Raw genomic sequence first — 19,253 nt, 5'->3', positions numbered from 1 at the left:
GGTAGTAAAGGTTAAGTGACACAGTGATCAAGAGGTAAGACTAATTTTTCATTAACATACCAGAACTTAGTGAAACCTTTCAAGAACCATTAAGGAACAAAGTTTTTGATAATGCCTTAAAAGTTTAAGCATATGCCGCTATACTTGAACAAGTCTACAAAGTTAAAAATAAGTGGACTTTATAGGTGTAATCAAAACTCAGTGCTAACCTGACACATTATAGCAGTCATATTTGTAAGGTGCTTTACAGTTTACATAACACCTTCCTACATTCTCTCACTTGCCATATATTTAATGATAGACATAATTGTGCCACATGCTAATTAAGTTTAATTAGTAAGTTCTTGTGAATGATTGCAATTAGTGGAATTGGTTTCCTGCCAAAGCAGATTTTCAGTACTCTTTTTATTATCTAGTATTTATAATCAGGATCAGTTTAAGTCATATTCTGGTTTGCCTCATACATGCTGACCCTCATGGGTATGAAGAAACGAACTCCTGTGTTCTTACTCCCAGGCACCTAAGCTTCCCTTACTCCAGTGCTTTAGTTGTAATGATACTCTCAACTCCTACCAGTCCCCTCCTAACTCCACATCTCCTCATTAGCCCTCATCTACTCACATTTGAGGGAGACTTGTGTATAACATTTAACATTCTTTCACCAATAAGTATTTCTTGAGCACTATGTATCAGAGATTAAGCAAGGCATTGGAAGCATACACAGTGTTTGGCAAAGCATTCCTGGTCCCTGCCCTCATGGAGCTCACAGACTAATGGGATAGATAAAGCCCAGGTTCCTGGGTAGGAGCAGGTAGGGCAGGAAGTTGGCAAACCTCTTTTATTCTCCCACTAAGCGACAAATGTAGTCTTTATCATGAGTTTCCATTTGCCTTTTTTCCCTTGTTCGGTTGAGCTGTCAAGTAGGGAAAAAACAGTTGTCATTGATTGTACCCCCTTGGCCCTCCAGCACAAGATGCTATGGGAGAGAACGCCTGGGCCCAATAGCCTGATATTGAGTAGGTGAGGGGGACCTGAAGTTAGGCAGGAATTAGTGAGGTGAAGATATTCAGGAAGCAAGTTCCCAGAAGGCAGATAGCATTTGCAAAGGTCCTGAGGCAGAAAAGGATTTGGCAGGTTTAAGAAGATCATTTAGTGGTTGGAGGGAAGAAACAGGGGGAATGGCTAGAACTGGAATGGTGAGGTTCTTACAGCCAAGTTAAAAACTTTACCTTGGGGGCACTGAGAAGCCATGGAAAAGCTTTAATGACATTCCCATCTCTTGCAACCCATTCATTATTTGCCTGGAGAGGTCCTCTTACCTTTGGGCACAGAGGTGTTGTGTAGACAAGGATAGTATCCTTTCAGACTCAAACACATGGGCAGCTTAGCAGAAACCATGCTTAGGAACAGGGAGTGGAAAGAGTATGAACTTGAGAATCCTGAGTCTGTATGATTTGAACAAATCTCTTAACCTCTCCAAGCCAGTTTGCTTTTATGTACAATTGATGATGTAGCATTTTTCATTTATTTATTTATTATTTGAGAGAGAGCAAGCAAGTGAGAGAGAGCACACAAGCAGGGGCAGAGAGAGAGGGAAAAGCAGACTCCCCTGCTGAGCCGGGATCATGACCTGAGCCAAAGCAGACGTTTAACCAACTGAGCTACCCAGGCACCCCGATACTGTAGCATTTAAACCCCTCACCTGGGTGTTGATCATAAATAACAAGTACAGGGCCTGTGACTGGTGCTCCATGGGTGGTAGCTGTCACTGTTTTGTTTTTAAGATTTTATTTATTATCTGACAGAGATCACAAGTAGGTAGAGAGGCAGGCGGAGGGGGAAAGGAAGCTCTGCTGAGCAGAGAGCCGGATGCGGGGCTCGATTCCAGGACCCTGAGGCCATGACCTGAGCAGAAGGCAGAGGCTCAACCCACTGAGCTACCCAGGCGCCCCTAGCTGTCACTGTTTTAACAGTGCTCTCTTGCTAACACAAATTTGAAACTCTTCTTTGGTAATAGAATCACACAATCATATACTGCCAAACTGTGAGGAAAACTCAAAGATCTGTCTGTGTATGATGCTTGCATCCCTTCGGCAACACTAGTGATTGGTTGGTTTGTTCTCCAGTGTTATTTATGACATCCAGAAATAGGAAGCTCCTACTATCTGAAGCAGCCACCCCGTGTTTGGGCTCTAAGAACATTCTTTCCTTGGACAGAATCCCAATATGCTTCTCTGTGACCTCTCTCCAGGGGTCTCAGTAGTGCCTTAATGCCTTGTCCATGTGACAGCCCTCAGGTGTTTGGGGCCATTATCTTGACCACCATTCATCTTGTTGGAAAGCTTTTTTCTTCAGCTTCATAACAATAAAAGGGTCACTTCATCAAAAACTACCAACAGTCTGAAAACAAATGTACCTAACAATAGAGCCTAAAAACATGAAGTAAAAAATGTTAGGGATAGATTTCAATAATAATAAAAATAGGGGCACCCAGCTAGCTCAGTCAGTGGAGCAAGTGACTCTTGATCTCAGGGTTGTGAGTTTGAGCCCCATGTTGGGCATACAAATTACCTAAAAATAGAAGTCTTTATTTTTTTTTAAGATTTTATTTATTTAACAGAGATCATAAGTAGGGGAAAGGCAGGCAGAGAGAGAGAGGGAAGCAGGCTCCATGCTGAGCAGAAAGCCCAGTGCGGGGCTCGAACCCAGGACCCTAGGATCATGACCTGAGCCGAAGGCAGAGGCTTTAACCCACTGAGACAGCCAGGTGCTCCAAAAATAAAAGTCTTTAAAAAATAACTATCATACTGAGCACCCCCATTGTACTTGGTGCTATAGGTACACAGATCAGAATCAGTCATGTTGGTTGAAGAAAGCCTGACAAGTAAATAAGTGTAACACAACTATACAGATACTGTGACAGGTCTGTGCAGGAAAAAGTAGGGGGTATTTGAGGGGCACCAAGGGAACAATCGTCTTTAAGAAAGAGGGATCTGCCTCTCAGAGGACACAAACTCCACCCTGACAGCTGATTGGGTGCTATGTACACTCTACTGAACTTAACCATTTGTGGTATTCATTAAACTATCATGTTAGAGGCTTTAGTCACACAAAGTGTTCAGAACAGCCACCATCAGTAACTGTAAGTGCATTCCTACAAGAAGTGTTCATTTTCCCTGTTAGCAATCTTTACAAAGCCTCTTTTAGAGACAGAATAATAGAAGCCAGTCAAGGAAGAGTGGAATACTGTGATTTGCTGTACTTGCAATTGGATGGCCAGTATTTGGAAAGGAGGAGCCTCAACTAGCCTTTCCTAAGCACTGAAAGAGAAGCGACAAGGCATACTGTGTTTGTCACAACCATGCAATGCAGGAAGGCCCCAGAAGACAGGAGCAGTAAAGCACTTGCCCCACTGACTCAGGGCAAGTTGTGTGAAGGCAACATGGCGCTCACACTCTGACACCTGTTTCTTTATGTGGGATCCTGTGCTGGATGCTCTGGTAAAGATGACCTCTCTATGGGGCTGAGTATGTGTCCAAGGTGACCCAACACAGAAAGAGCTGCAGAGCCTCAGCGAAAGATTATTTGATATGCCCCAGAAATTCTAAGAATAGTTCTGTGGGCCAATGAAGCTAACCTTTCTAAAGGACAATAAATACAGTGTCTATGAATGACTACAATGAAGTTCTCCCAACCTCCTGAAGTAAGAGCTTCTCTGTGAGAGCCATAGAGAGCAAAAAACAGTGAACCTCAAGCTGCCTTCTGGAAGAAGAAATGAACGAGAGAGGCAGAAACACAAAAGTAAAATATTGGTGGAGACTGAGACTGATGTTTTTCAAGTTTGTTAAAGAAGCCCATCAAGAAACAGGTATAAAACTAAGGATCTTGAAATAGTTCCCCAAACGAGAAACAGATAATGAGAAAATATAGACAACTTTGTTTCATAGTATGTAGGCTTCTACCTTTAGAGGTCAACAAGGAGGATAAAACAAGTGTTATAAGAAGGAAGTATGGATGGAGACAACTGAGGAAACAGGAATGTTGAGTGGAAATTCATAGACACCATTCCTATCCCATTGCCCAGGGAGGGAACCGAAGTCCAGAGAGGCTCTCAAACTCCTGAGACACAGGCAGGACCCCTTTTACCCAGCAGGACACAGCACTGCAGCTGAAGGTTAAGCTCAGCACCCACACCCCCTTGAGCTGTTTCTGGGCTGATAAGACAAAACAAAGGAATTTACCCCAGAAAATTCATTTCACCACCTAATACTTCATCAAGGGATTGTTTTCTCTGCTGGGGCACTGGCACACAGTAATTAGCTCTCTTCACTGCCCCTCATTTCCTGAGCTGCCTTTTTAAAAAAATTAATTATCTTTGGCCATTATTATTATTGTTGTTGTTGTTGTTGTTGTTGTTGTTGAGGAGTTATTCACATATAAAATTCACCCTTCTAAGATACACAATTCATTAATTTTTAGTATATTCATGAGGTTGTCCATCATCACTCATTCCAGACCATTCTCATCTCCTCACAAAGAGATCTATCTAATACCCCCTCAGCAGATATGCCCAGTTTCCCCTCCTCCACACTCCTAGGAATGACTAATCCACTTTTCTGTCTTTATGGATTTCCCTTTTCTGGACATTTCATATAAATGGAATCCTACAGTATATGATGTTGTATGTCTGGCTTCTTTCATTTAGCATATTTTTATGGCTCATTCAGGTTGTAGTGTGCATCAGTACTCCATTCCTTTTTATGGCTGAGTCCTGTTCTAGCACAGATAAGCCACGTTGCTCATCTGTTTATTAGCTGATGGACTTTCAGCTGTTGTGAATAGCAGTACTTTGAACATTCATGTGCAAGTTTTCATGTGGACATATGCTTTCATTTCTCTTGGGTATATACCCAGGATTGCAATTGCTGGATCATACCATAACTCTTTTTAACCTTTTGAGGAATTACCAGGATGTTTTTCAAAGGGCTGCACTATTTTACATTCTCATCAACAGCATATGAGGAATCCAATTTTGACACATCCTAATACTTGTTATTACTCATCTTTTTTTATTATAGCCATTCTAATACTTCTAAAATGGTATCTCATTGTGATCCTGATTTTCCTTTTCCCTAAATGACTAATGATGTTGAGCACCTTTTCGTGTGCTTGTTGGCCATGTGTATATCTTCTTTAGAAAAATGTCTATTCAGGGGCCCCTGGGTGGCTCAGTGGGTTAAGCCTCTGCCTTTGGCTCGGGTCATGATCTCAGGGTCCTGGGATTGAGCCCCGCATCAGGCTCTCTGCTCAGCAGGAAGCCTGCTTCCCTCTCTCTCTCTGCCTGCCTCTCTTCGTGCTTGTGATCTTTGCCTGTCAAATAAATAAATAAAATATTTAAAAAAAGAAAAATGTCTATTCAAATTTTTTGCCTGTTTTTAAATTGGGTTGTCTTTGTTGTTAGAGTCCTTTATTCTTATTACTAGATCCTTATCAGATACTATGTTTGCAAATATTTTCTTCCTTTCTCTGTGGGTTTTCTTGAAGTGTCCTTTGAAGTACTCTTGGGCTACTTGTAACAAATATTAAAACCTTGAAACTAAATTAGGAATATGTAATTGTGTCTGAGTTATATATTTAAATTTAATACGCTTTGTAATTTCACAAGAAAACCATTGTATCCAGACCACACTTTGAGGCTACCAAAGAGTCTTTTGAGTTCATTACGGGATCCATCTTAAAGATAGCTATCGCTTTTAGAGCAGTTATGTGCCAAGCACTGGGCCCTTTACACGTACTAGCTTCATTCCCACAACAATCCTATGACGTAAAGATTAATCATCATACTCATTGTACAAACAAAATGGATGCAGAGGAAATTTGCCTGAAGCCAGAGAGTAAGTGGCAGAGATGCGCTCCAGATTCCGACGCTCTTAACCTCCTGAGACGGTCAAGGCGGAGTTAAACTATTTCAAAGAAGGCTGACCCTTAGCTTTGAGGAAATTAGTGTTTTCATGAAGTCCGCCCCCTGGACAGTTTTCCCGCTTGTTCGAAGACAGAAACTAGTGCCCCCCGCACTGCTCTCTTCCTTTCCTGTCTGGCTACAAGTTCCACTGTCACCACCACGGGTCGGAGGCTTTAGCTTTTGGAAGTCCTAACTGCGAAATCGCCGGCGTCTCCCAGGTGGAATTGGTCTAAATATCTGACAGCCAATAGGCGGCGAGGAGCTACTGTTTCAGCCCAATGAGGCTCCCAGCGGAGCCATGGGCGGGGCCGGCGGAGGGGGCGGGGCCGGCGGAGGGGGCGGGACCGAAGCCCCCTACCGTGGTGCCTACTGTGTGAGGCGCAGGCTGCGCTGAGCGGAGCCATGAGCTGGACCTGCCCGCGTTGCCAGCAACCCGTTTTCTTCGGTGAGGCCCGGGCTGAGGAGGGGGAGATGGGGCGAGTGTGAGCCGGGGCGTTGGAGGAGCTTACGACAGTGTGGCCTCAGACCCTCTTTCCACCTCTGGGGCGCAGGGCACTTGGGCGGGTTCGAGCTGAACTTCCCGGGACACTCCCCACAGTGTCTAGGAAGCAGGCGGGCGGGGCTAAGGAGGGAAAAGGGGGCCCCCCGCTGCGTGGCCTATCTCCCCCACATCCTGGTTCCACCTTGTCCCCCACAGCGGAGAAGGTGAGCTCCCTGGGCAAGAACTGGCACCGCTTCTGCCTGAAATGTGAGCGCTGCCACAGCGTCCTGTCCCCAGGAGGGCATGCAGAGGTGAGGCCTGGCCAGGGCGCACAGCCCTGTATCTGTCACTGTCCCCTAAGCACCAGCCCTCAGTTTCGACTCAGGAGGCTCACTAAAGGCAACCTCAGCAAATACCAAGACCACCTACTCGGAGGGCCCCACACCATTCAGGATTTGGGATAACTGAGTTGTGCTGGTGGACCCCATTCCTTTTGGTGGGGAGGGGAAGGAAGCAGGTTTTCTGACCTGCTGTTGCTCATTCTCCTGACCACAGTGGCAATTCTGACATGCTTACCCTACACCTCTCCCGGCCCCACAAGCCCAGGCTAATGGACAGACACACCTGGCAGTCTGTCCTTAGAGAAGGCCTGTGGGACACAGGAGACCCACCCACCCACCCTACCCCAGGCCTTTAGTCCTGAGCAGCCCTCTTTCCTCTGCTTGTGCCTAGCACAACGGGAGGCCATATTGCCACAAGCCATGCTATGGGGCTCTCTTCGGACCCAGGGGTGAGTACCGGCCTAGAAGAGGCCAGGGGACAGCAGGACCCTCTTTGTGGCCGGGAACTGGAGGTTCAAGCCTGACAGCCACTATTTTCTCTACAGGGGTGAACATTGGTGGTGTGGGCTCCTACCTCTACAACCCTCCCACTCCCACCCCAGCCAGCACCACTCCCCTCAGCCCCAGCAGTTTCAGCCCCCCCAGACCCAGGACTGGCCTCCCCCAGGGCAAGAAAAGTAAGTGAAGTTGGGCCCCAGCTACTCCTCATCCCCAGGCTGGAACAGGTCTCCCACCTAGTCCTCTGCTTCACATTCCTGTAACTTCGTTTGTGGCAAAGTCTTCTCTTACTCGTGGCCCTTTTTGGGGGGTTCTCTGATGTGAGCTGCTGAGTTAAGAGGTAAATTGAGTAGATGGCATTATCACCTGCATTTTACAGGTGAGGAAACCAAAGTTTGGAGAGAGCAAGTGGCATTTTACAGTCACACAGCGAGTCAGGCAAAGCTGGCCTAGAATTCAGGCCTCTCCCAAGCCAAGGCCATGGAAAGAATGACCTAGGAGTGAGAGGTCATTGAGACAGAGTCAGCCCCTCTTATTCTTCCACTTCTCTCCTCTCCCTATACCTTCCTCCCATCCCCTAGAGTGGGCAATGACGCCATGCTCCCCAACACCTGACACCCATGCCCTGGCCTTCTCCTGTATCAGCTCAGGTTTCCTGAGGATAGAATTGCTGACCAGGGTTGAGCTAGTGGGCACCTGAACCCCTGGGAGGAGAAGGAACAGGGGGTCCCTTCTGCAGAAAGGTTGGGGACAGAAGGTGGGGGTCATAGGAGACTCAGCTCTGCCCAAGAAAGCAGATCCATGGGTGGAGTGCTCCGGGATGAGCGTGGCTTTTGGAAGAAGCCATGTGCAGGCCGGTGCTGATGGGCCCTGCTTAGGCCTGGCCCCCACCTCAGCCCTAGCCAGGGCCTCTTCCCCTTAAAGGCCCTCCCCACATGAAGACATTCACTGGGGAGACTTCACTGTGCCCTGGCTGCGAGGAACCTGTCTATTTTGGTAAGTAACAATGGAAAGCTTGGGGAGGAGGGAAGAGGATGGGCATCAAAGTGTAGGGAGGTGGTGCAAAGCAGGTAGGTCTCATTGCCCTGCCCTAGAATTACCAGTTCTCTCCACCACCAGCTGAGAAGGTGATGTCTTTGGGTAGAAACTGGCACCGACCCTGTCTGAGGTGCCAGCGCTGCCGGAAGACCCTGACTGCTGGGAGTCATGCTGAGGTGAACGGGGCAGGGATGGGTACTTATGTCGGGAGGAGGTAGGCTGGAGATGGGAAGAGAGCCAAGCTGAGATGGCTCTCTTTTCTCTCTATGTCCCAGCATGACGGCGTCCCCTACTGCCACATCCCCTGCTACGGCTACCTGTTTGGCCCCAAAGGTGGGCAGCCCCACCCCAGACAGCAGGCCTAAAGTATGGCATATGGGGATGTGTGGACAACTTCCCCTGTAGTCAAACACACCCAGGCCCCTCCCAATCCCCTTCATCCCTCAGCCCAACAACCCCACCCCCAAGGCCCTTGGTGACGGGGCTCTCTCCCTCAGGTGTGAACATTGGTGATGTGGGCTGCTACATCTATGACCCCGTGGAGATAAAATCCAAATGAGACGCTCACAGGAGAGGTCACTCTAACTCGGGCCACATACCATCCCCTCCATGGTTGAGTGGGAGCTACAGAATTCTTCAGTCCCACGGTGGGGAATATGGTCTTCCAGTGGCCTGGGCCTAGGCTCCATGGTAGACCAGGGAGCCTAGACCTAGCTGATTCCTCACTTCCCGTTCCCATCTGGCCAGGTGGACATAGACCACCACATTTTAAAGGGTGTCCTCCCGGCCTTCCCAGTCCCTTTCCCTAGCAAATTCTGTAATTTCAAGGTACTTAAGAAACGTGTTTATTCTGGCTTCTCCAATAAAACGTTGGCTCCCATGCCTTCAACTCTTCTTTGGGCATGAGGCTTAAACAATGGGGTGGAAGATGGGAGGTGTGGGGTGGGGGATGCATCACCCTGCAAAGTGCCTGGGAGGTATAGGGCCAATCATGGGAACAAAGAGCTCTGTTCTCCTGGTTACCCTCGACCCGGGAAGCTCCCAGTACCACACAGTGGACAGCATGCCCACAAGCCTATTGGTGCCAGAAATCATAGGGCAGTCCCTTCTTCATCACCATCTCTAGAGGAAGCACGTTATTCGGCATCTCATTTGAGCCTGACAAAAGATAGATCCTGTGGTGAGGTCTACTAAGAGCCTTCATTATCCATTCAAGAGATGAACAGACTGAAGCCTTGAGAGGGAAAGCCACATGCCGAAGGTCACACAGCAAATCAGTGGCAAAGTTGGGATCAGATCGCAGGGGCAGACTGACTTCCCATCCAGGGCTCGTCCGTGCTGCCCCAAACCCTTGGGGCACCTTCGTTTCTAGAACTCCCCCCAGCCATGACAAGGGTACCAGAATTATTCAGCCACCGACTGCATTCTAGGAAGTCACCCAGCTGCTGGAGGCCCAATAGTTGAGGCTGAATGAGCACAGAGAGGGGGCACTGTTGGCCACCCCAGCCCTGGGGATGGGGCTTGATGGCCCCAGCCCCAGCCACAGGGCCTGCCCTTCTGGTCTTCCAGCCCCTGCTGCAGAACTTCTGTGGAGAGCCTGCCCCGATACCACTCAGTCCTGGACCTGCTTCATGGGCATCTCTTCCTCCTGAAGGCTGGATGGGGCACTGTGGAGGAAGGAGTCATGAGCAGTGGTGGGGTTTAGGCCCTGGGCCTCCCACCCGAGCCTGCCCCATCAGGGCTGGCCTACACCTCCCCCCATCTGCTAGTATAAAAACATGGGTACTCCCTCGGGTGACTCCCACACATGCTTGCACACTTCCCTGATAGACGGGCATACCTGAGTGTGCACACATCCACCTCTTCCTGGACAATCTTGGATATCCATGTACACACACATATGGACTCATGTACTTTTACATACCTCAAGTCATATGCCCATGCACACTTGCATAGAAGCACCAGATACACAACATGCAGACACGTCCTCTCTGCATCCTACCTAAGGCGTCAGGTACTTGAGCACTCATTCCCACATGCATGTGCTCACACAAACAGTCATTCTGTGCACACCTCCTCTCCACGTCCTGGATGGTCTCTGGCAGCTGTGCTTGCCTCGTCTCTGGTAGCAGGAGGGCAGTGCAGGCAGCCAGCAGGGCGATCCCCCCATAAGCGAGCTTGGGCAGTGGCAGCCATACTCCATCCAGCAAAGCTGCCAGTGGGGCCAGAGAGCCCCCCAGCCGGCCCACCAGTGAAGTCAGCCCCATCCCTGTCTGTCTGTTTGGAGAGAGGATGGGGGAACAGGTGGGTGTTCACATCTACTTAGGGTCATGCCTCAGAGGGCTCCCATCCTGGGCTGGCATGTCCTGAGCCCCCTTTTCCCTAGATGGCTAAGAAAGCTGAGGCTTCTTCCAGGTGGTCTTCCCATCTGTCCCCAGGCCAGGGACCCCAAGCCAGTATTCACCAGAGGATGGGACCCCCATTCTGACAGAATCAATCAGGTACTGCTGAAGTAAAAGAAAAGTCATCAGAAAGGGGGTAGGGAAAGTGTAGTGTGGAAAGAAGAAGGTCCCAGCTCCTAGAGACCCTGCCATGTTGGTAGAGGAGGAACAAGGCTTTCTAAATTTACCCAGTCCCTACCTGCCAATAGCTAGTTGAAAGAATACCAGGGAGTGCCTGGATGGCTAAATTGGTTGGGCATGGCCACTCTGGATTTTGGTTCAGGTCATGATCTGGGGGTCGAGGGATAAAGCCCCGCCTCAGCTCGGTGGGAGTCTGCTTGAGATTCTCTCCCTTTCCCTCTCCCTGTTTGCCCCTCTCCCCACTTCATGTTCTCTCTCTCTCTCCAATGAATACAGTCTTTAAAAAGGTAAAAAAAAAAAAAAAAGGGGGGGGGGGGTGGGCAGGTCTTAAGTCTGGAGACAACCCCTAGGCAGCACTGCGTGGGGCTGTAGTGAATGGGAAGGGAAGGACTGATAGTGCTTTTTGTGACTTTTCTTTTAAAGAGGCCTAGAGAAGTGTGACCTCGCTCAGGGTCACTTAGTAACAATAAAATGCTCTACCTTCTACCAGATTTAAGCAAGCACAGACAGCTCTGATTAGCTCTTGTATTCTGGGTTCGGTTTAAGGAACGGGTAGGAGGAACTGGGCTGCAGTGTGTGTGGTGTTGGTAAAAAGATGTGACAACAAGCCCTCTGGGTGGCAGTGTGAGTGTGTGTGTTGGGGGCGGGGGTTGCTGGTAAAAAGATGTGACTACAAGCCCTCCCCCAGGTGGGTTGCCTGGAACCCAGGCTCCCCTCACCTGAGCACAGTAGGGTACAACTCCGACGTGAACAGGTAGGCAGTGGTGAAGGCACCTTCAGAAAAACCTTTCCCTATCACAGCCACGGCGATGCTCCATGCGCCCATCTCTGGAGGAAAAGGAGTTCGGGTAGTGAGCGGGCCTTGCGGGAGACCCAGAGTTCCCGCGATGGGAGGTTCCCCGAGTGCTGGACTTTGAGCAGACGCTTCCGGGAAAGGGCGGGCCTTCTTGGGCAGGAGGCGGGGCCTCCGGGCAGTGGGTGGGGCTCACCAGAGGGCACCAGCAGACTGATACCCAAAGCAAGGGCTGTGCCCAGGAGCATTCCTGCTTGCGTTAGACGGCGTCCCACGTGGCGCACCAACAGGTAGACCAGCAGCTTGGAGGGCACCTCAACAGCCCCGAACAGCAGCTGCGTTTGGTACACGTTCAGCCCCAGCCCCGACAGGTCCAGGCTCAGGCCATAATAGGAGAAATTCACTCCAAACCTGAAAGGGGTCAGGATGCCCCTCAGGGTGCCACCCTCCTTTTCACGCCCGACTCCTTGTCTTCTCTTTTTAGGAAACCTTGGCTTTTTAGAAGGACCATCTCCCCCACCTCCAGAGCCCACTGCCCACCACCTTCCCTGTCCCCATAACCCCCTGGGAGTGTGCAACATGTGCCAATGGCCAAAGCGTCTTTACCTAATCTTCACAGCAAGCCTTGAGGTAGGAACTAACAGTGTCCTGTTTTGCAGAAGGGGCTCTGAGGCCCGGTGTTGTGACCTGTCCAAGGTCTCACAGCAAGGAAGTGGCAGAGCCTGCATCTGAGCCCCGCTTCTGATGGCTGCTCCATCTTGTGACTTTCCAGAACCCCATGCCCGCAGGGGCTGGTGGTCCTGCTCCGCACAGTCACAGTTCACTTGTCCATCTTCCTCTCACACTCAGCACCATCCCGGAGTCTGCCGTCCCTCTGTCCACCTATGCCCACCCTGCCAGGCCCAGGCCAGGCCCCCTCCTTACCACATCACCATGCAGCACAGTGAGATGTATCGGAGCCGTCGGGTCCGGAACAGGTCTAAGTAGGAGGGTCTTTGAACCACTCGCTCCCGAGTGGCCACTTTGTTCAGGGCCTGGTGGGAGAGAAGGAGAGTTTGTGACATCAGAGTTGGCTTAGGCGCATGGCTTAGCTAGGCACATTGATCTTCCTGGGTCTCTACTCTTCCTTCTTCAGCAGCGGGCATGGGGATGCACTTGTAAGCTGAGTAGGGTGGGCCCTGAGTCAAGGATGTGGCCCACTAGAGCCAGGCAGGACATTTTGAAGAGTTTGGAACTCTCCATCGGAGGCCAGAAACTTTTCCTGCACACACACACTGGGCCCCAGGAAGGGGGCGCTCGACATAGGCCTCACACACACACACACATGCACGTCCCTCTCATGCACGCGCGTGCACTCACACACACACATTCTCCCTCACCTCCCGGCTCAGGCCGTCTTCACCCACGAGCTGCCCATTGAGCCTGGCACAGCGGAGCAAGTACCTGTGGGCCTCCTCCACACGGCCCTGGGTCAGAAGCCAGCGTGCAGACTCGGGCACCCACCTGGGGGACAGACAGCAGGAGGCCCTTCAGGCAAAGTCAGCACCCACAGCCACATCTCCCTCCTGCACATACCACAGCCTGTCAACCTCCAGACTCTTGCCCATGCAGTCTCTCAACATGGCCCAGACCCTCCTCCCCTGACGGACTTTAATTCATCCTTTAAGGCCCAACTTAAAAGCCACCTTCTCCCACACTTCCTTGCCCAGGCCTGGATCCGCCACAGCCTAGGATTCCCTTCTCTCCAGCTGGATTGGTTTGATTCCTGAGACCACAACCCCCAGCATCAGCCGCCCACTTCTCCCACAGGTGATAGGGTGAAGGAGAGAGAGACACACAGAAATCCCCAAGGGGCATCAAAAGCCAGTTCATTTTGGGGAGGCAATGAAATGGCCACCCTACCTGGCTTCCTACCCTCCTACTTGGACTCCCTATCCCTGTGCTGGCCCTATCTCTCTGTCCCTGTCTCTCTTGTCGCTCCTCCGACCATCTCTATCTGTCCCTCTGAATCTGCCTTTCCGGTCTGGCCTCTGACACTTTCTCTCACTGATTCTGTTTCTGTCCCTCCACCATCTCTCTATATGTTGTCCTGTGTTTCTCTGCTTCTCATGTCCAGTGCCATCTTCTTTGTACTGGTCGGTTTCTCTTTCCTCCTTTCCATTTCTCGGTCACTGACTTTCTCTTCATCTCTCAGTCATTCTATATTCGAATCTCAGCCTCTGATTAGTTCTATCTCGGGGGGCGCCTGGGTGGCTCAGTCGGTTAAGCAACTGCCTTAGGCTCAGGTCATGATCCCGGCGTCCTGGGATCGAGTCCCACATCAGGCTCCCAGCTCCATGGGGAGTCTGCTTCTCCGTCTAACCTCCCCTCTCATGCTCGCTCACTCTGTCTCTCTCTCTCTCAAATAAATAAATAAAATCTTTAAAAAATAATAATAGTAATTCTATCTCAGACTTCCTCTATCTCCCACTCCCAAGCTGCCCACAGTCCTCACCAGAGGCTGAGGATGCCTGGGGCACAAGGCAGAGTGACAGCCAGCAGAAGCCATCGCCAGTCCCGTATCAGGTACCCGACCAGCGCCAAGAGCATCACGCCCACTGTCCAGAAGGTGCCACTCAGGACACCTGCCACGGTGCGGTGCCCCACGTCCAGCCATTCCATTTCTGGGCCCAGGGCAGGGGCCAGAGACAGGAAGAAAATTAGCAAGGACCAGATGGGTTTAGTCTCACCCTTGACAACTGCCTCCCTCCAATCTCCTAGGCCCTGCCCGTCCTTTGCCTGCCTTACCCAGTGGCATCACGATGATGGTGAAGCCAGCCAGAGCTGCGCCAGTGAGGGTGCGGGTGATGACGAACATGATGTAGCTGACCGAGGCTGCAGACGCCAGGCCTAGCACCAGGGAACTCACATAGGCCACCAGCAGCAGACGGCGTCGCCCGAACCTGCACAGGGGTCACGCGGCCTCAGCTCCCCCTGAAGAGGGGAGGTCTCACGACAGAGGTAGAACAGGCCCATAACCCCAGCTTGTGGGAGAGGGTTCCCCACCCGCTCCCCTGCCCACCCCCCACTCCACCCCACCTGTCAGACAGGTATCCGAAGGCCACAGCCCCCACCAGCACACCAGCAAAAAAGAAAGTGGAAGTGGCTTTGTTCAGGCCTTTCTGCTCGCACACGAGGTCCCACTGCAGGGACAAACAGGGAGGGGCCTCCCATGGGTACAGACCCTCTCCAGCTAGCACCGACCCTTCCTCTCTAGACTCTGGGGCCTTCCAAGGTCAACAGTCCCATCCTGGCACCTCCATGTCAGATAAGAAACCCTCAACTCTTCACCCCAACTTGAGGGGTAAGAGACTTTGCACCCCCCAATCCTGCAGCGTCAGTTTCTTTCCATGGAGGGCATTCTCTTTGACAACAGGTCTGCTCCTCTCCAGACAGAATGCCCCCGTCTGCGTTCGCCTCTAGATGGATTATATAAATCCCAGACCTGGGACCAAAAAGAAGAAGAGAAAGAAGGAGGCCTGTATTGTTTCTTCACCTCCTACTGTAGAAACGCCTTTCCCAACTCTCTCTCCCAGCTCCCTGGAGCCGTCTTAGCCCTTCCCTGCCTTAATCACCTCCCAGCTGACACTAGCAGCTCCCCATAAGGGCTACTTACTACAGGCCAGGAACGAAGCTCACTGCTTTAAATTCATAGATCCCATCTACAGATAGGTAAACTGAGACTCTAAAAAGTAAGGTAATGTGTCTCCTGCCCACGCAGTAATCACCCAAGGCAGTGGCAGGCCCATCCCACTCTCGTGTCCCCCAGTCTCACACACGGGTACCTCGGTTGCAATGGTGGAGGAGAACTCGGAGCGGTCGTAGTCCCAGCCCTGAGGGCAGGGTGCTGTGGAGGGCTCACCCTCCAGCTGCCCAGGGCTCTGATCCGCTCCCCAAAACGTGGTGTTGGGGAGGGCCTGGGAGTGGGTGAAGTAGAGGCAGGAGCTGAGGGTGCCGTCAGGCTCCCGGGGCAGGTGGGCCTCCAGCCACGCGTCCTGGTGGCTGAAGTTGGCGGGGGCACCAGGCAGCGCACAGCGGTGGGCAGGTACGGCTGCCAGGAAGACGGGCAGGAGGAAGTGCATGGGCAGCAGCACTCGTGGAAGGGCCAGCAGGGCCACATTGCACAGCTGGAAGGGCCCAAAGCCGCCCACCTGCTCTAGCAGCTCCTCGAATCTCATGGCGCCCACCCACCAACGGGTATCAGTGCCACCTTCCTCTGTAGTACTCAGGACAGCCTGGCCCACCCACCACTTGGACCCTTGGACTCTGGAGGCGGGACCAGTTAGTCTGAAGAGCAGAGAGCCTACAGTTGGAATCCAGCCCAGGGGCTGGGCCAGCACTGGGCCCTCCCTGGTCATCAGGTCTTCAGGGATCATGGCTGGTTTGGCCCAGAGCCTGGGGGAGGGGCTGCCATCCATTGGGAGGCCACTGACTCTGTGGCTCTGGGACTTACAGATCGTTGCTCAGGGACCAAGTGGGCTAGCCTCAGGTTGCCATGATGGGGTAGCTGGGATGTGTAGGAATTGAGCCCCTGACCCCTTGATCCACAGAGCTCCAAGAGTCCCTAAGAGGAGGAGTCCTCCAGGGCATGGTGACAACTCTCCTGGGATGCCCTTTGTTCCATGGGAGATTTAGGTCAGCCTTACCTAATGAAGCGACAGCTCTGCTGGGCCCCCAAGATTCAAGACTGAGGGCCAGGGGCTACCTGTGTGGTTCAGCTGGTAAAGCATCCAACAGGTGATTTCGGCTCAGGTCATGATCTCATCGGTTGTTCAGCAGGGAGTCTGCTTCTCTCCCTCTGCCACTCCCCTTGCTCACTCCCTCTCTATATATATCTCAAATAAATAAATAAATCTTTTTTAAAAGGAGGGAGGGAGGCTGCCTTCGGCTTGGGTCATGATCCAGGACCCTGGGATTGGGCTCTGACTTGGACTCCCAGCTCAGTGGGGAGCCCGCTTGCTTCTTCCTCTCCCTCTGCCTGCTGCCCCCCTGCTTGTGCTCTCTCTCAAATAAATTTTAAAAAGGAAGGAAGAAGGGAAGGAGAAAAGAAAGAAAGAAATTTTAAAAAAAGACTGAAGGCCGGTCCGTAACCAGGTGAAGAGTTCTTTTTGCTGAGCCACAAACCCTCTGTAAACCCTTAGACCCCCACCTGGAACTGACTGGGCAGTCTGGCCACTCTGGGGACCCCAGACCCATCACTCTCCCACTTGCCATACACGCAGTGCCTCCTGCCTGCCCCCTACACCTATTTTCAGAGCTTCCCCTCGGGGGATTGGCTAGGTAGGGAAAGAGAGGGCTTGCCAAGGTCCTGCCATGCCCATCAGCAATGCCTAAGACTCAGGATCTGTCTAGCCTCCCACATTCAGTTCTCATTCACGACCTCTGCAGCAAAAGCACAGCACAGACCAGCACTACCGGCTTCACTCTGATCTGCTTCTCCAAACTCTGGGTTGGCAGAGGTGGGAGGTCATCAGATTTTTTCCAAAAGCTCCAGGTTTTTTTCTTTTTTAAGATTTTTATTTATTTCTTTGTCAGAGAGAGAGCACAAGCAGGGGGAGGGGCAGAGGCAGAGGAAGAAGCAGACTCCCCACTGAGCAAGGAGCCTGCTGCGGGGAATCCATCCCAGGACCCTGAGGTCATGACCTGAATCAAAAGCAGACACCCAATCGACCAGGCCACCCACGGGTCCTAAGGACTCCAGATTTCTAAGCAAACTGACTTGTAAACCTAAAAAAAAAAGTTTAAAAACCACTAGTCTAATCTAACCCTCACTTTGAATAGCTAAGGAAATGGGGCGGAGGGGGTGTGCTGGCTAGGGCCACTCTGGGACTCAGCAGCATAACTGGAGAGAGGACCAGGACCCCTGCCTCTGGCCCCGGCCTTTGACCTAAGCTGCTGGGTTCCCTGAGATGGCTCTGGAAGGGAACTTAGTCAGTGACATGGTGTGTGGTACAGGTGGTGCTAATAACTTGGGGGCAAGGGCAGTGACAAGTGATAATAGAAAGATGACACAAGCGTTCTGCAGAGTGCCCAGATGGCTCAGACACAGCTCCCGCCCTCGGTGAGCACGCCGTCTAGCAGGAGGATCAGGACCAGGTGAACACACCTCCTAGCCTCCGGTCTCACTCCTGTCAGCCCATTCGCCACACACCTGCCACAGAGGACTTTTTTTTTTTTTTTAAGATTTATTTATTTATTTGACAAGAGCGAGGGATCACAAGTAGGCAGAGAGGCAGGCAGGGGCGGGGGAAGCAGGCGCCCTGCTGAGCAGAGAGGCCAATGTGGGGCTCCATCCCAGGACCCTGAGATCATGACCTGAGCCCAAAGCAGAGGCTTTAACCCACTGAGCCACCCAGGTGCCCACAGAGGACATTTTTAAAACACAAAGCTGACATGGCAGTGACTCAGGGCAAAGCCTTCCCACTGCTGGAGGGTGAAAGTCCAGCTCCTTCCCTCAGCCCACATGATTCCCCCCAAGCTTGGCGCCTCTCTCTAATTCCTCCTGGCCCTTCCCTGACATCCCCTGTCCCTCCATGTCCCCAAATACACCAGCCCTGCCGACTCCTCCCACCCTGGTACAGTCCCCCAGTCAGCACTGGCCTCTCCCTCTTGTTTACCTGAAGGACACCCAAGCTGCCCCTCTTGCTCTCACCGACATGTGACCTCTACACTGGGTTCTTCCCTCATTTAATACTATATAATCATATTATTTATGTAGGAATATAAAATACCAGGGCACCTGGTTGGCTCCATTGGTAGAACATGCAACTCTTGATCTTAGGGTCTGGAGTTCAAGCCCCATGCTAGGCATGGAGCCTACTTAAAAAACTAATAAATAAATAAGTATGAACAAGCAAACAAATAAAATACCACAACCCTTCGCATCTTGGAGAACTAACTTTTGCTGACATCTTACCTCTGTGGTCCATCCAGTAGCTCACTCTGAAGTTTTCACAGCCAGGGGAAACCGCCAATGAGGCCAAGTCTGGGCATTGGCTGTGGTGCCTTCCTCCTGCCACCAGCACATGTCTCTCCCACCTTAACATGAGAAAGAGCTGACAGGGGCGCCTGGGTGGCTCAGTCGGTTAAAGCCACTGCCTTCAGCTCAGGTCATGATCTTAGGGCCCTGGGATCGAGCCCCGCATGGCATCGGGCTCTCTGCTCAGTAGGGAGCCTACTTCCTCCTCTCTCTCTCTCTCTGCCTGCTGCTCTGCCTGCTTGTGATCTCTGTCTGTCAAATAAATAAATAAAATCTTTAATTTAAAAAAAAAAGAAAGAAAGAGCTGATAGTCAGATGGTGGTTACCTCTCCCCTTATGCATTGACTCCTAAGAAACTCAGATCTGAATCTTAGCCCCTTTCTGCAGAGAATGATTTGGTATTAACTGTACTCCTGGCTATAGGTATAGGTCCCCAGCCTATATGGCCTCTCTCTTCTCTCATGTCATCAAGGAGTAGGGATGACAGTGGCCATGATGTCTGGAGACAGATGATAGAACTAGGCAGACAAGGTTTGAAAC

The 19,253-nt window shown here is 51.3% G+C and overlaps 2 protein-coding genes across 5 annotated transcripts; one reads left to right on the top strand and one right to left on the bottom strand.

Moving 5' to 3' along the window:
• Positions 1 to 6,314: 6,314 nt before the first annotated feature.
• CRIP3 (cysteine rich protein 3) lies at positions 6,315 to 9,200 on the top strand. Of its 2 annotated transcripts, XM_044251333.1 has the most exons (8): positions 6,315 to 6,407; positions 6,660 to 6,754; positions 7,176 to 7,233; positions 7,330 to 7,461; positions 8,207 to 8,278; positions 8,402 to 8,496; positions 8,596 to 8,653; positions 8,818 to 9,200. In XM_044251333.1, the coding sequence occupies exons 1-8, from the start codon at positions 6,365 to 6,367 to the stop codon at positions 8,877 to 8,879; spliced, it is 615 nt and encodes a 204-aa protein (XP_044107268.1). In that variant the 5' UTR covers positions 6,315 to 6,364; the 3' UTR covers positions 8,880 to 9,200. The 2 variants fall into 2 exon arrangements, with proteins under 2 accessions (XP_044107268.1, XP_044107278.1); XM_044251343.1 differs by lacking the exon at positions 8,596 to 8,653 and having other exon boundaries at positions 8,818 to 8,906.
• SLC22A7 (solute carrier family 22 member 7) lies at positions 9,150 to 15,987 on the bottom strand. Of its 3 annotated transcripts, none has more exons than XM_044251305.1 (10): positions 15,520 to 15,987; positions 14,774 to 14,877; positions 14,483 to 14,637; positions 14,190 to 14,358; positions 13,075 to 13,198; positions 12,620 to 12,729; positions 11,892 to 12,106; positions 11,622 to 11,730; positions 10,394 to 10,597; positions 9,150 to 9,987 (listed from the first exon to the last, which is right to left on the bottom strand). In XM_044251305.1, the coding sequence occupies exons 1-10, from the start codon at positions 15,910 to 15,912 to the stop codon at positions 9,933 to 9,935; spliced, it is 1,638 nt and encodes a 545-aa protein (XP_044107240.1). In that variant the 5' UTR covers positions 15,913 to 15,987; the 3' UTR covers positions 9,150 to 9,932. The 3 variants fall into 3 exon arrangements, with proteins under 3 accessions (XP_044107240.1, XP_044107245.1, XP_044107253.1); XM_044251310.1 differs by having other exon boundaries at positions 11,916 to 12,106; XM_044251318.1 differs by lacking the exon at positions 14,774 to 14,877 and having other exon boundaries at positions 13,139 to 13,198.
• Between the last annotated feature and the right edge of the window lie 3,266 nt (positions 15,988 to 19,253).

The sequence above is a fragment of the Neovison vison genome, chromosome 1, assembly GCF_020171115.1.
Source record: "Neovison vison isolate M4711 chromosome 1, ASM_NN_V1, whole genome shotgun sequence".
Classification (NCBI taxonomy): Eukaryota; Metazoa; Chordata; class Mammalia; order Carnivora; family Mustelidae; genus Neogale; species Neogale vison.
Note: the sequence above shows the minus strand (reverse complement) of the source record. Positions and strands in the feature narration are given on the sequence as shown.

Bases quoted from the DNA above. Each gene is read 5' to 3' on its own strand.
- CRIP3 (XM_044251333.1), top strand. From the start codon at position 6,365: ATGAGCTGGACCTGCCCGCGTTGCCAGCAACCCGTTTTCTTCG. The intron at 7,462-8,206 runs GTAAGTGAAGTT...TTCCCCTTAAAG, and splicing joins CCTCCCCCAGGGCAAGAAAA to GCCCTCCCCACATGAAGACA. The intron at 8,497-8,595 runs GTGAACGGGGCA...TCTATGTCCCAG, and splicing joins CTGCTGGGAGTCATGCTGAG to CATGACGGCGTCCCCTACTG.
- SLC22A7 (XM_044251305.1), bottom strand. From the start codon at position 15,912: ATGAGATTCGAGGAGCTGCTAGAGCAGGTGGGCGGCTTTGGGCCCTTC. The intron at 14,359-14,482 runs GTAAGGCAGGCA...CCCTGGGCCCAG, and splicing joins CATCATCGTGATGCCACTGG to AAATGGAATGGCTGGACGTG. The intron at 10,598-11,621 runs GTGAGGGGAGCC...CTCTCCAAACAG, and splicing joins TTGTACCCTACTGTGCTCAG to ACAGACAGGGATGGGGCTGA.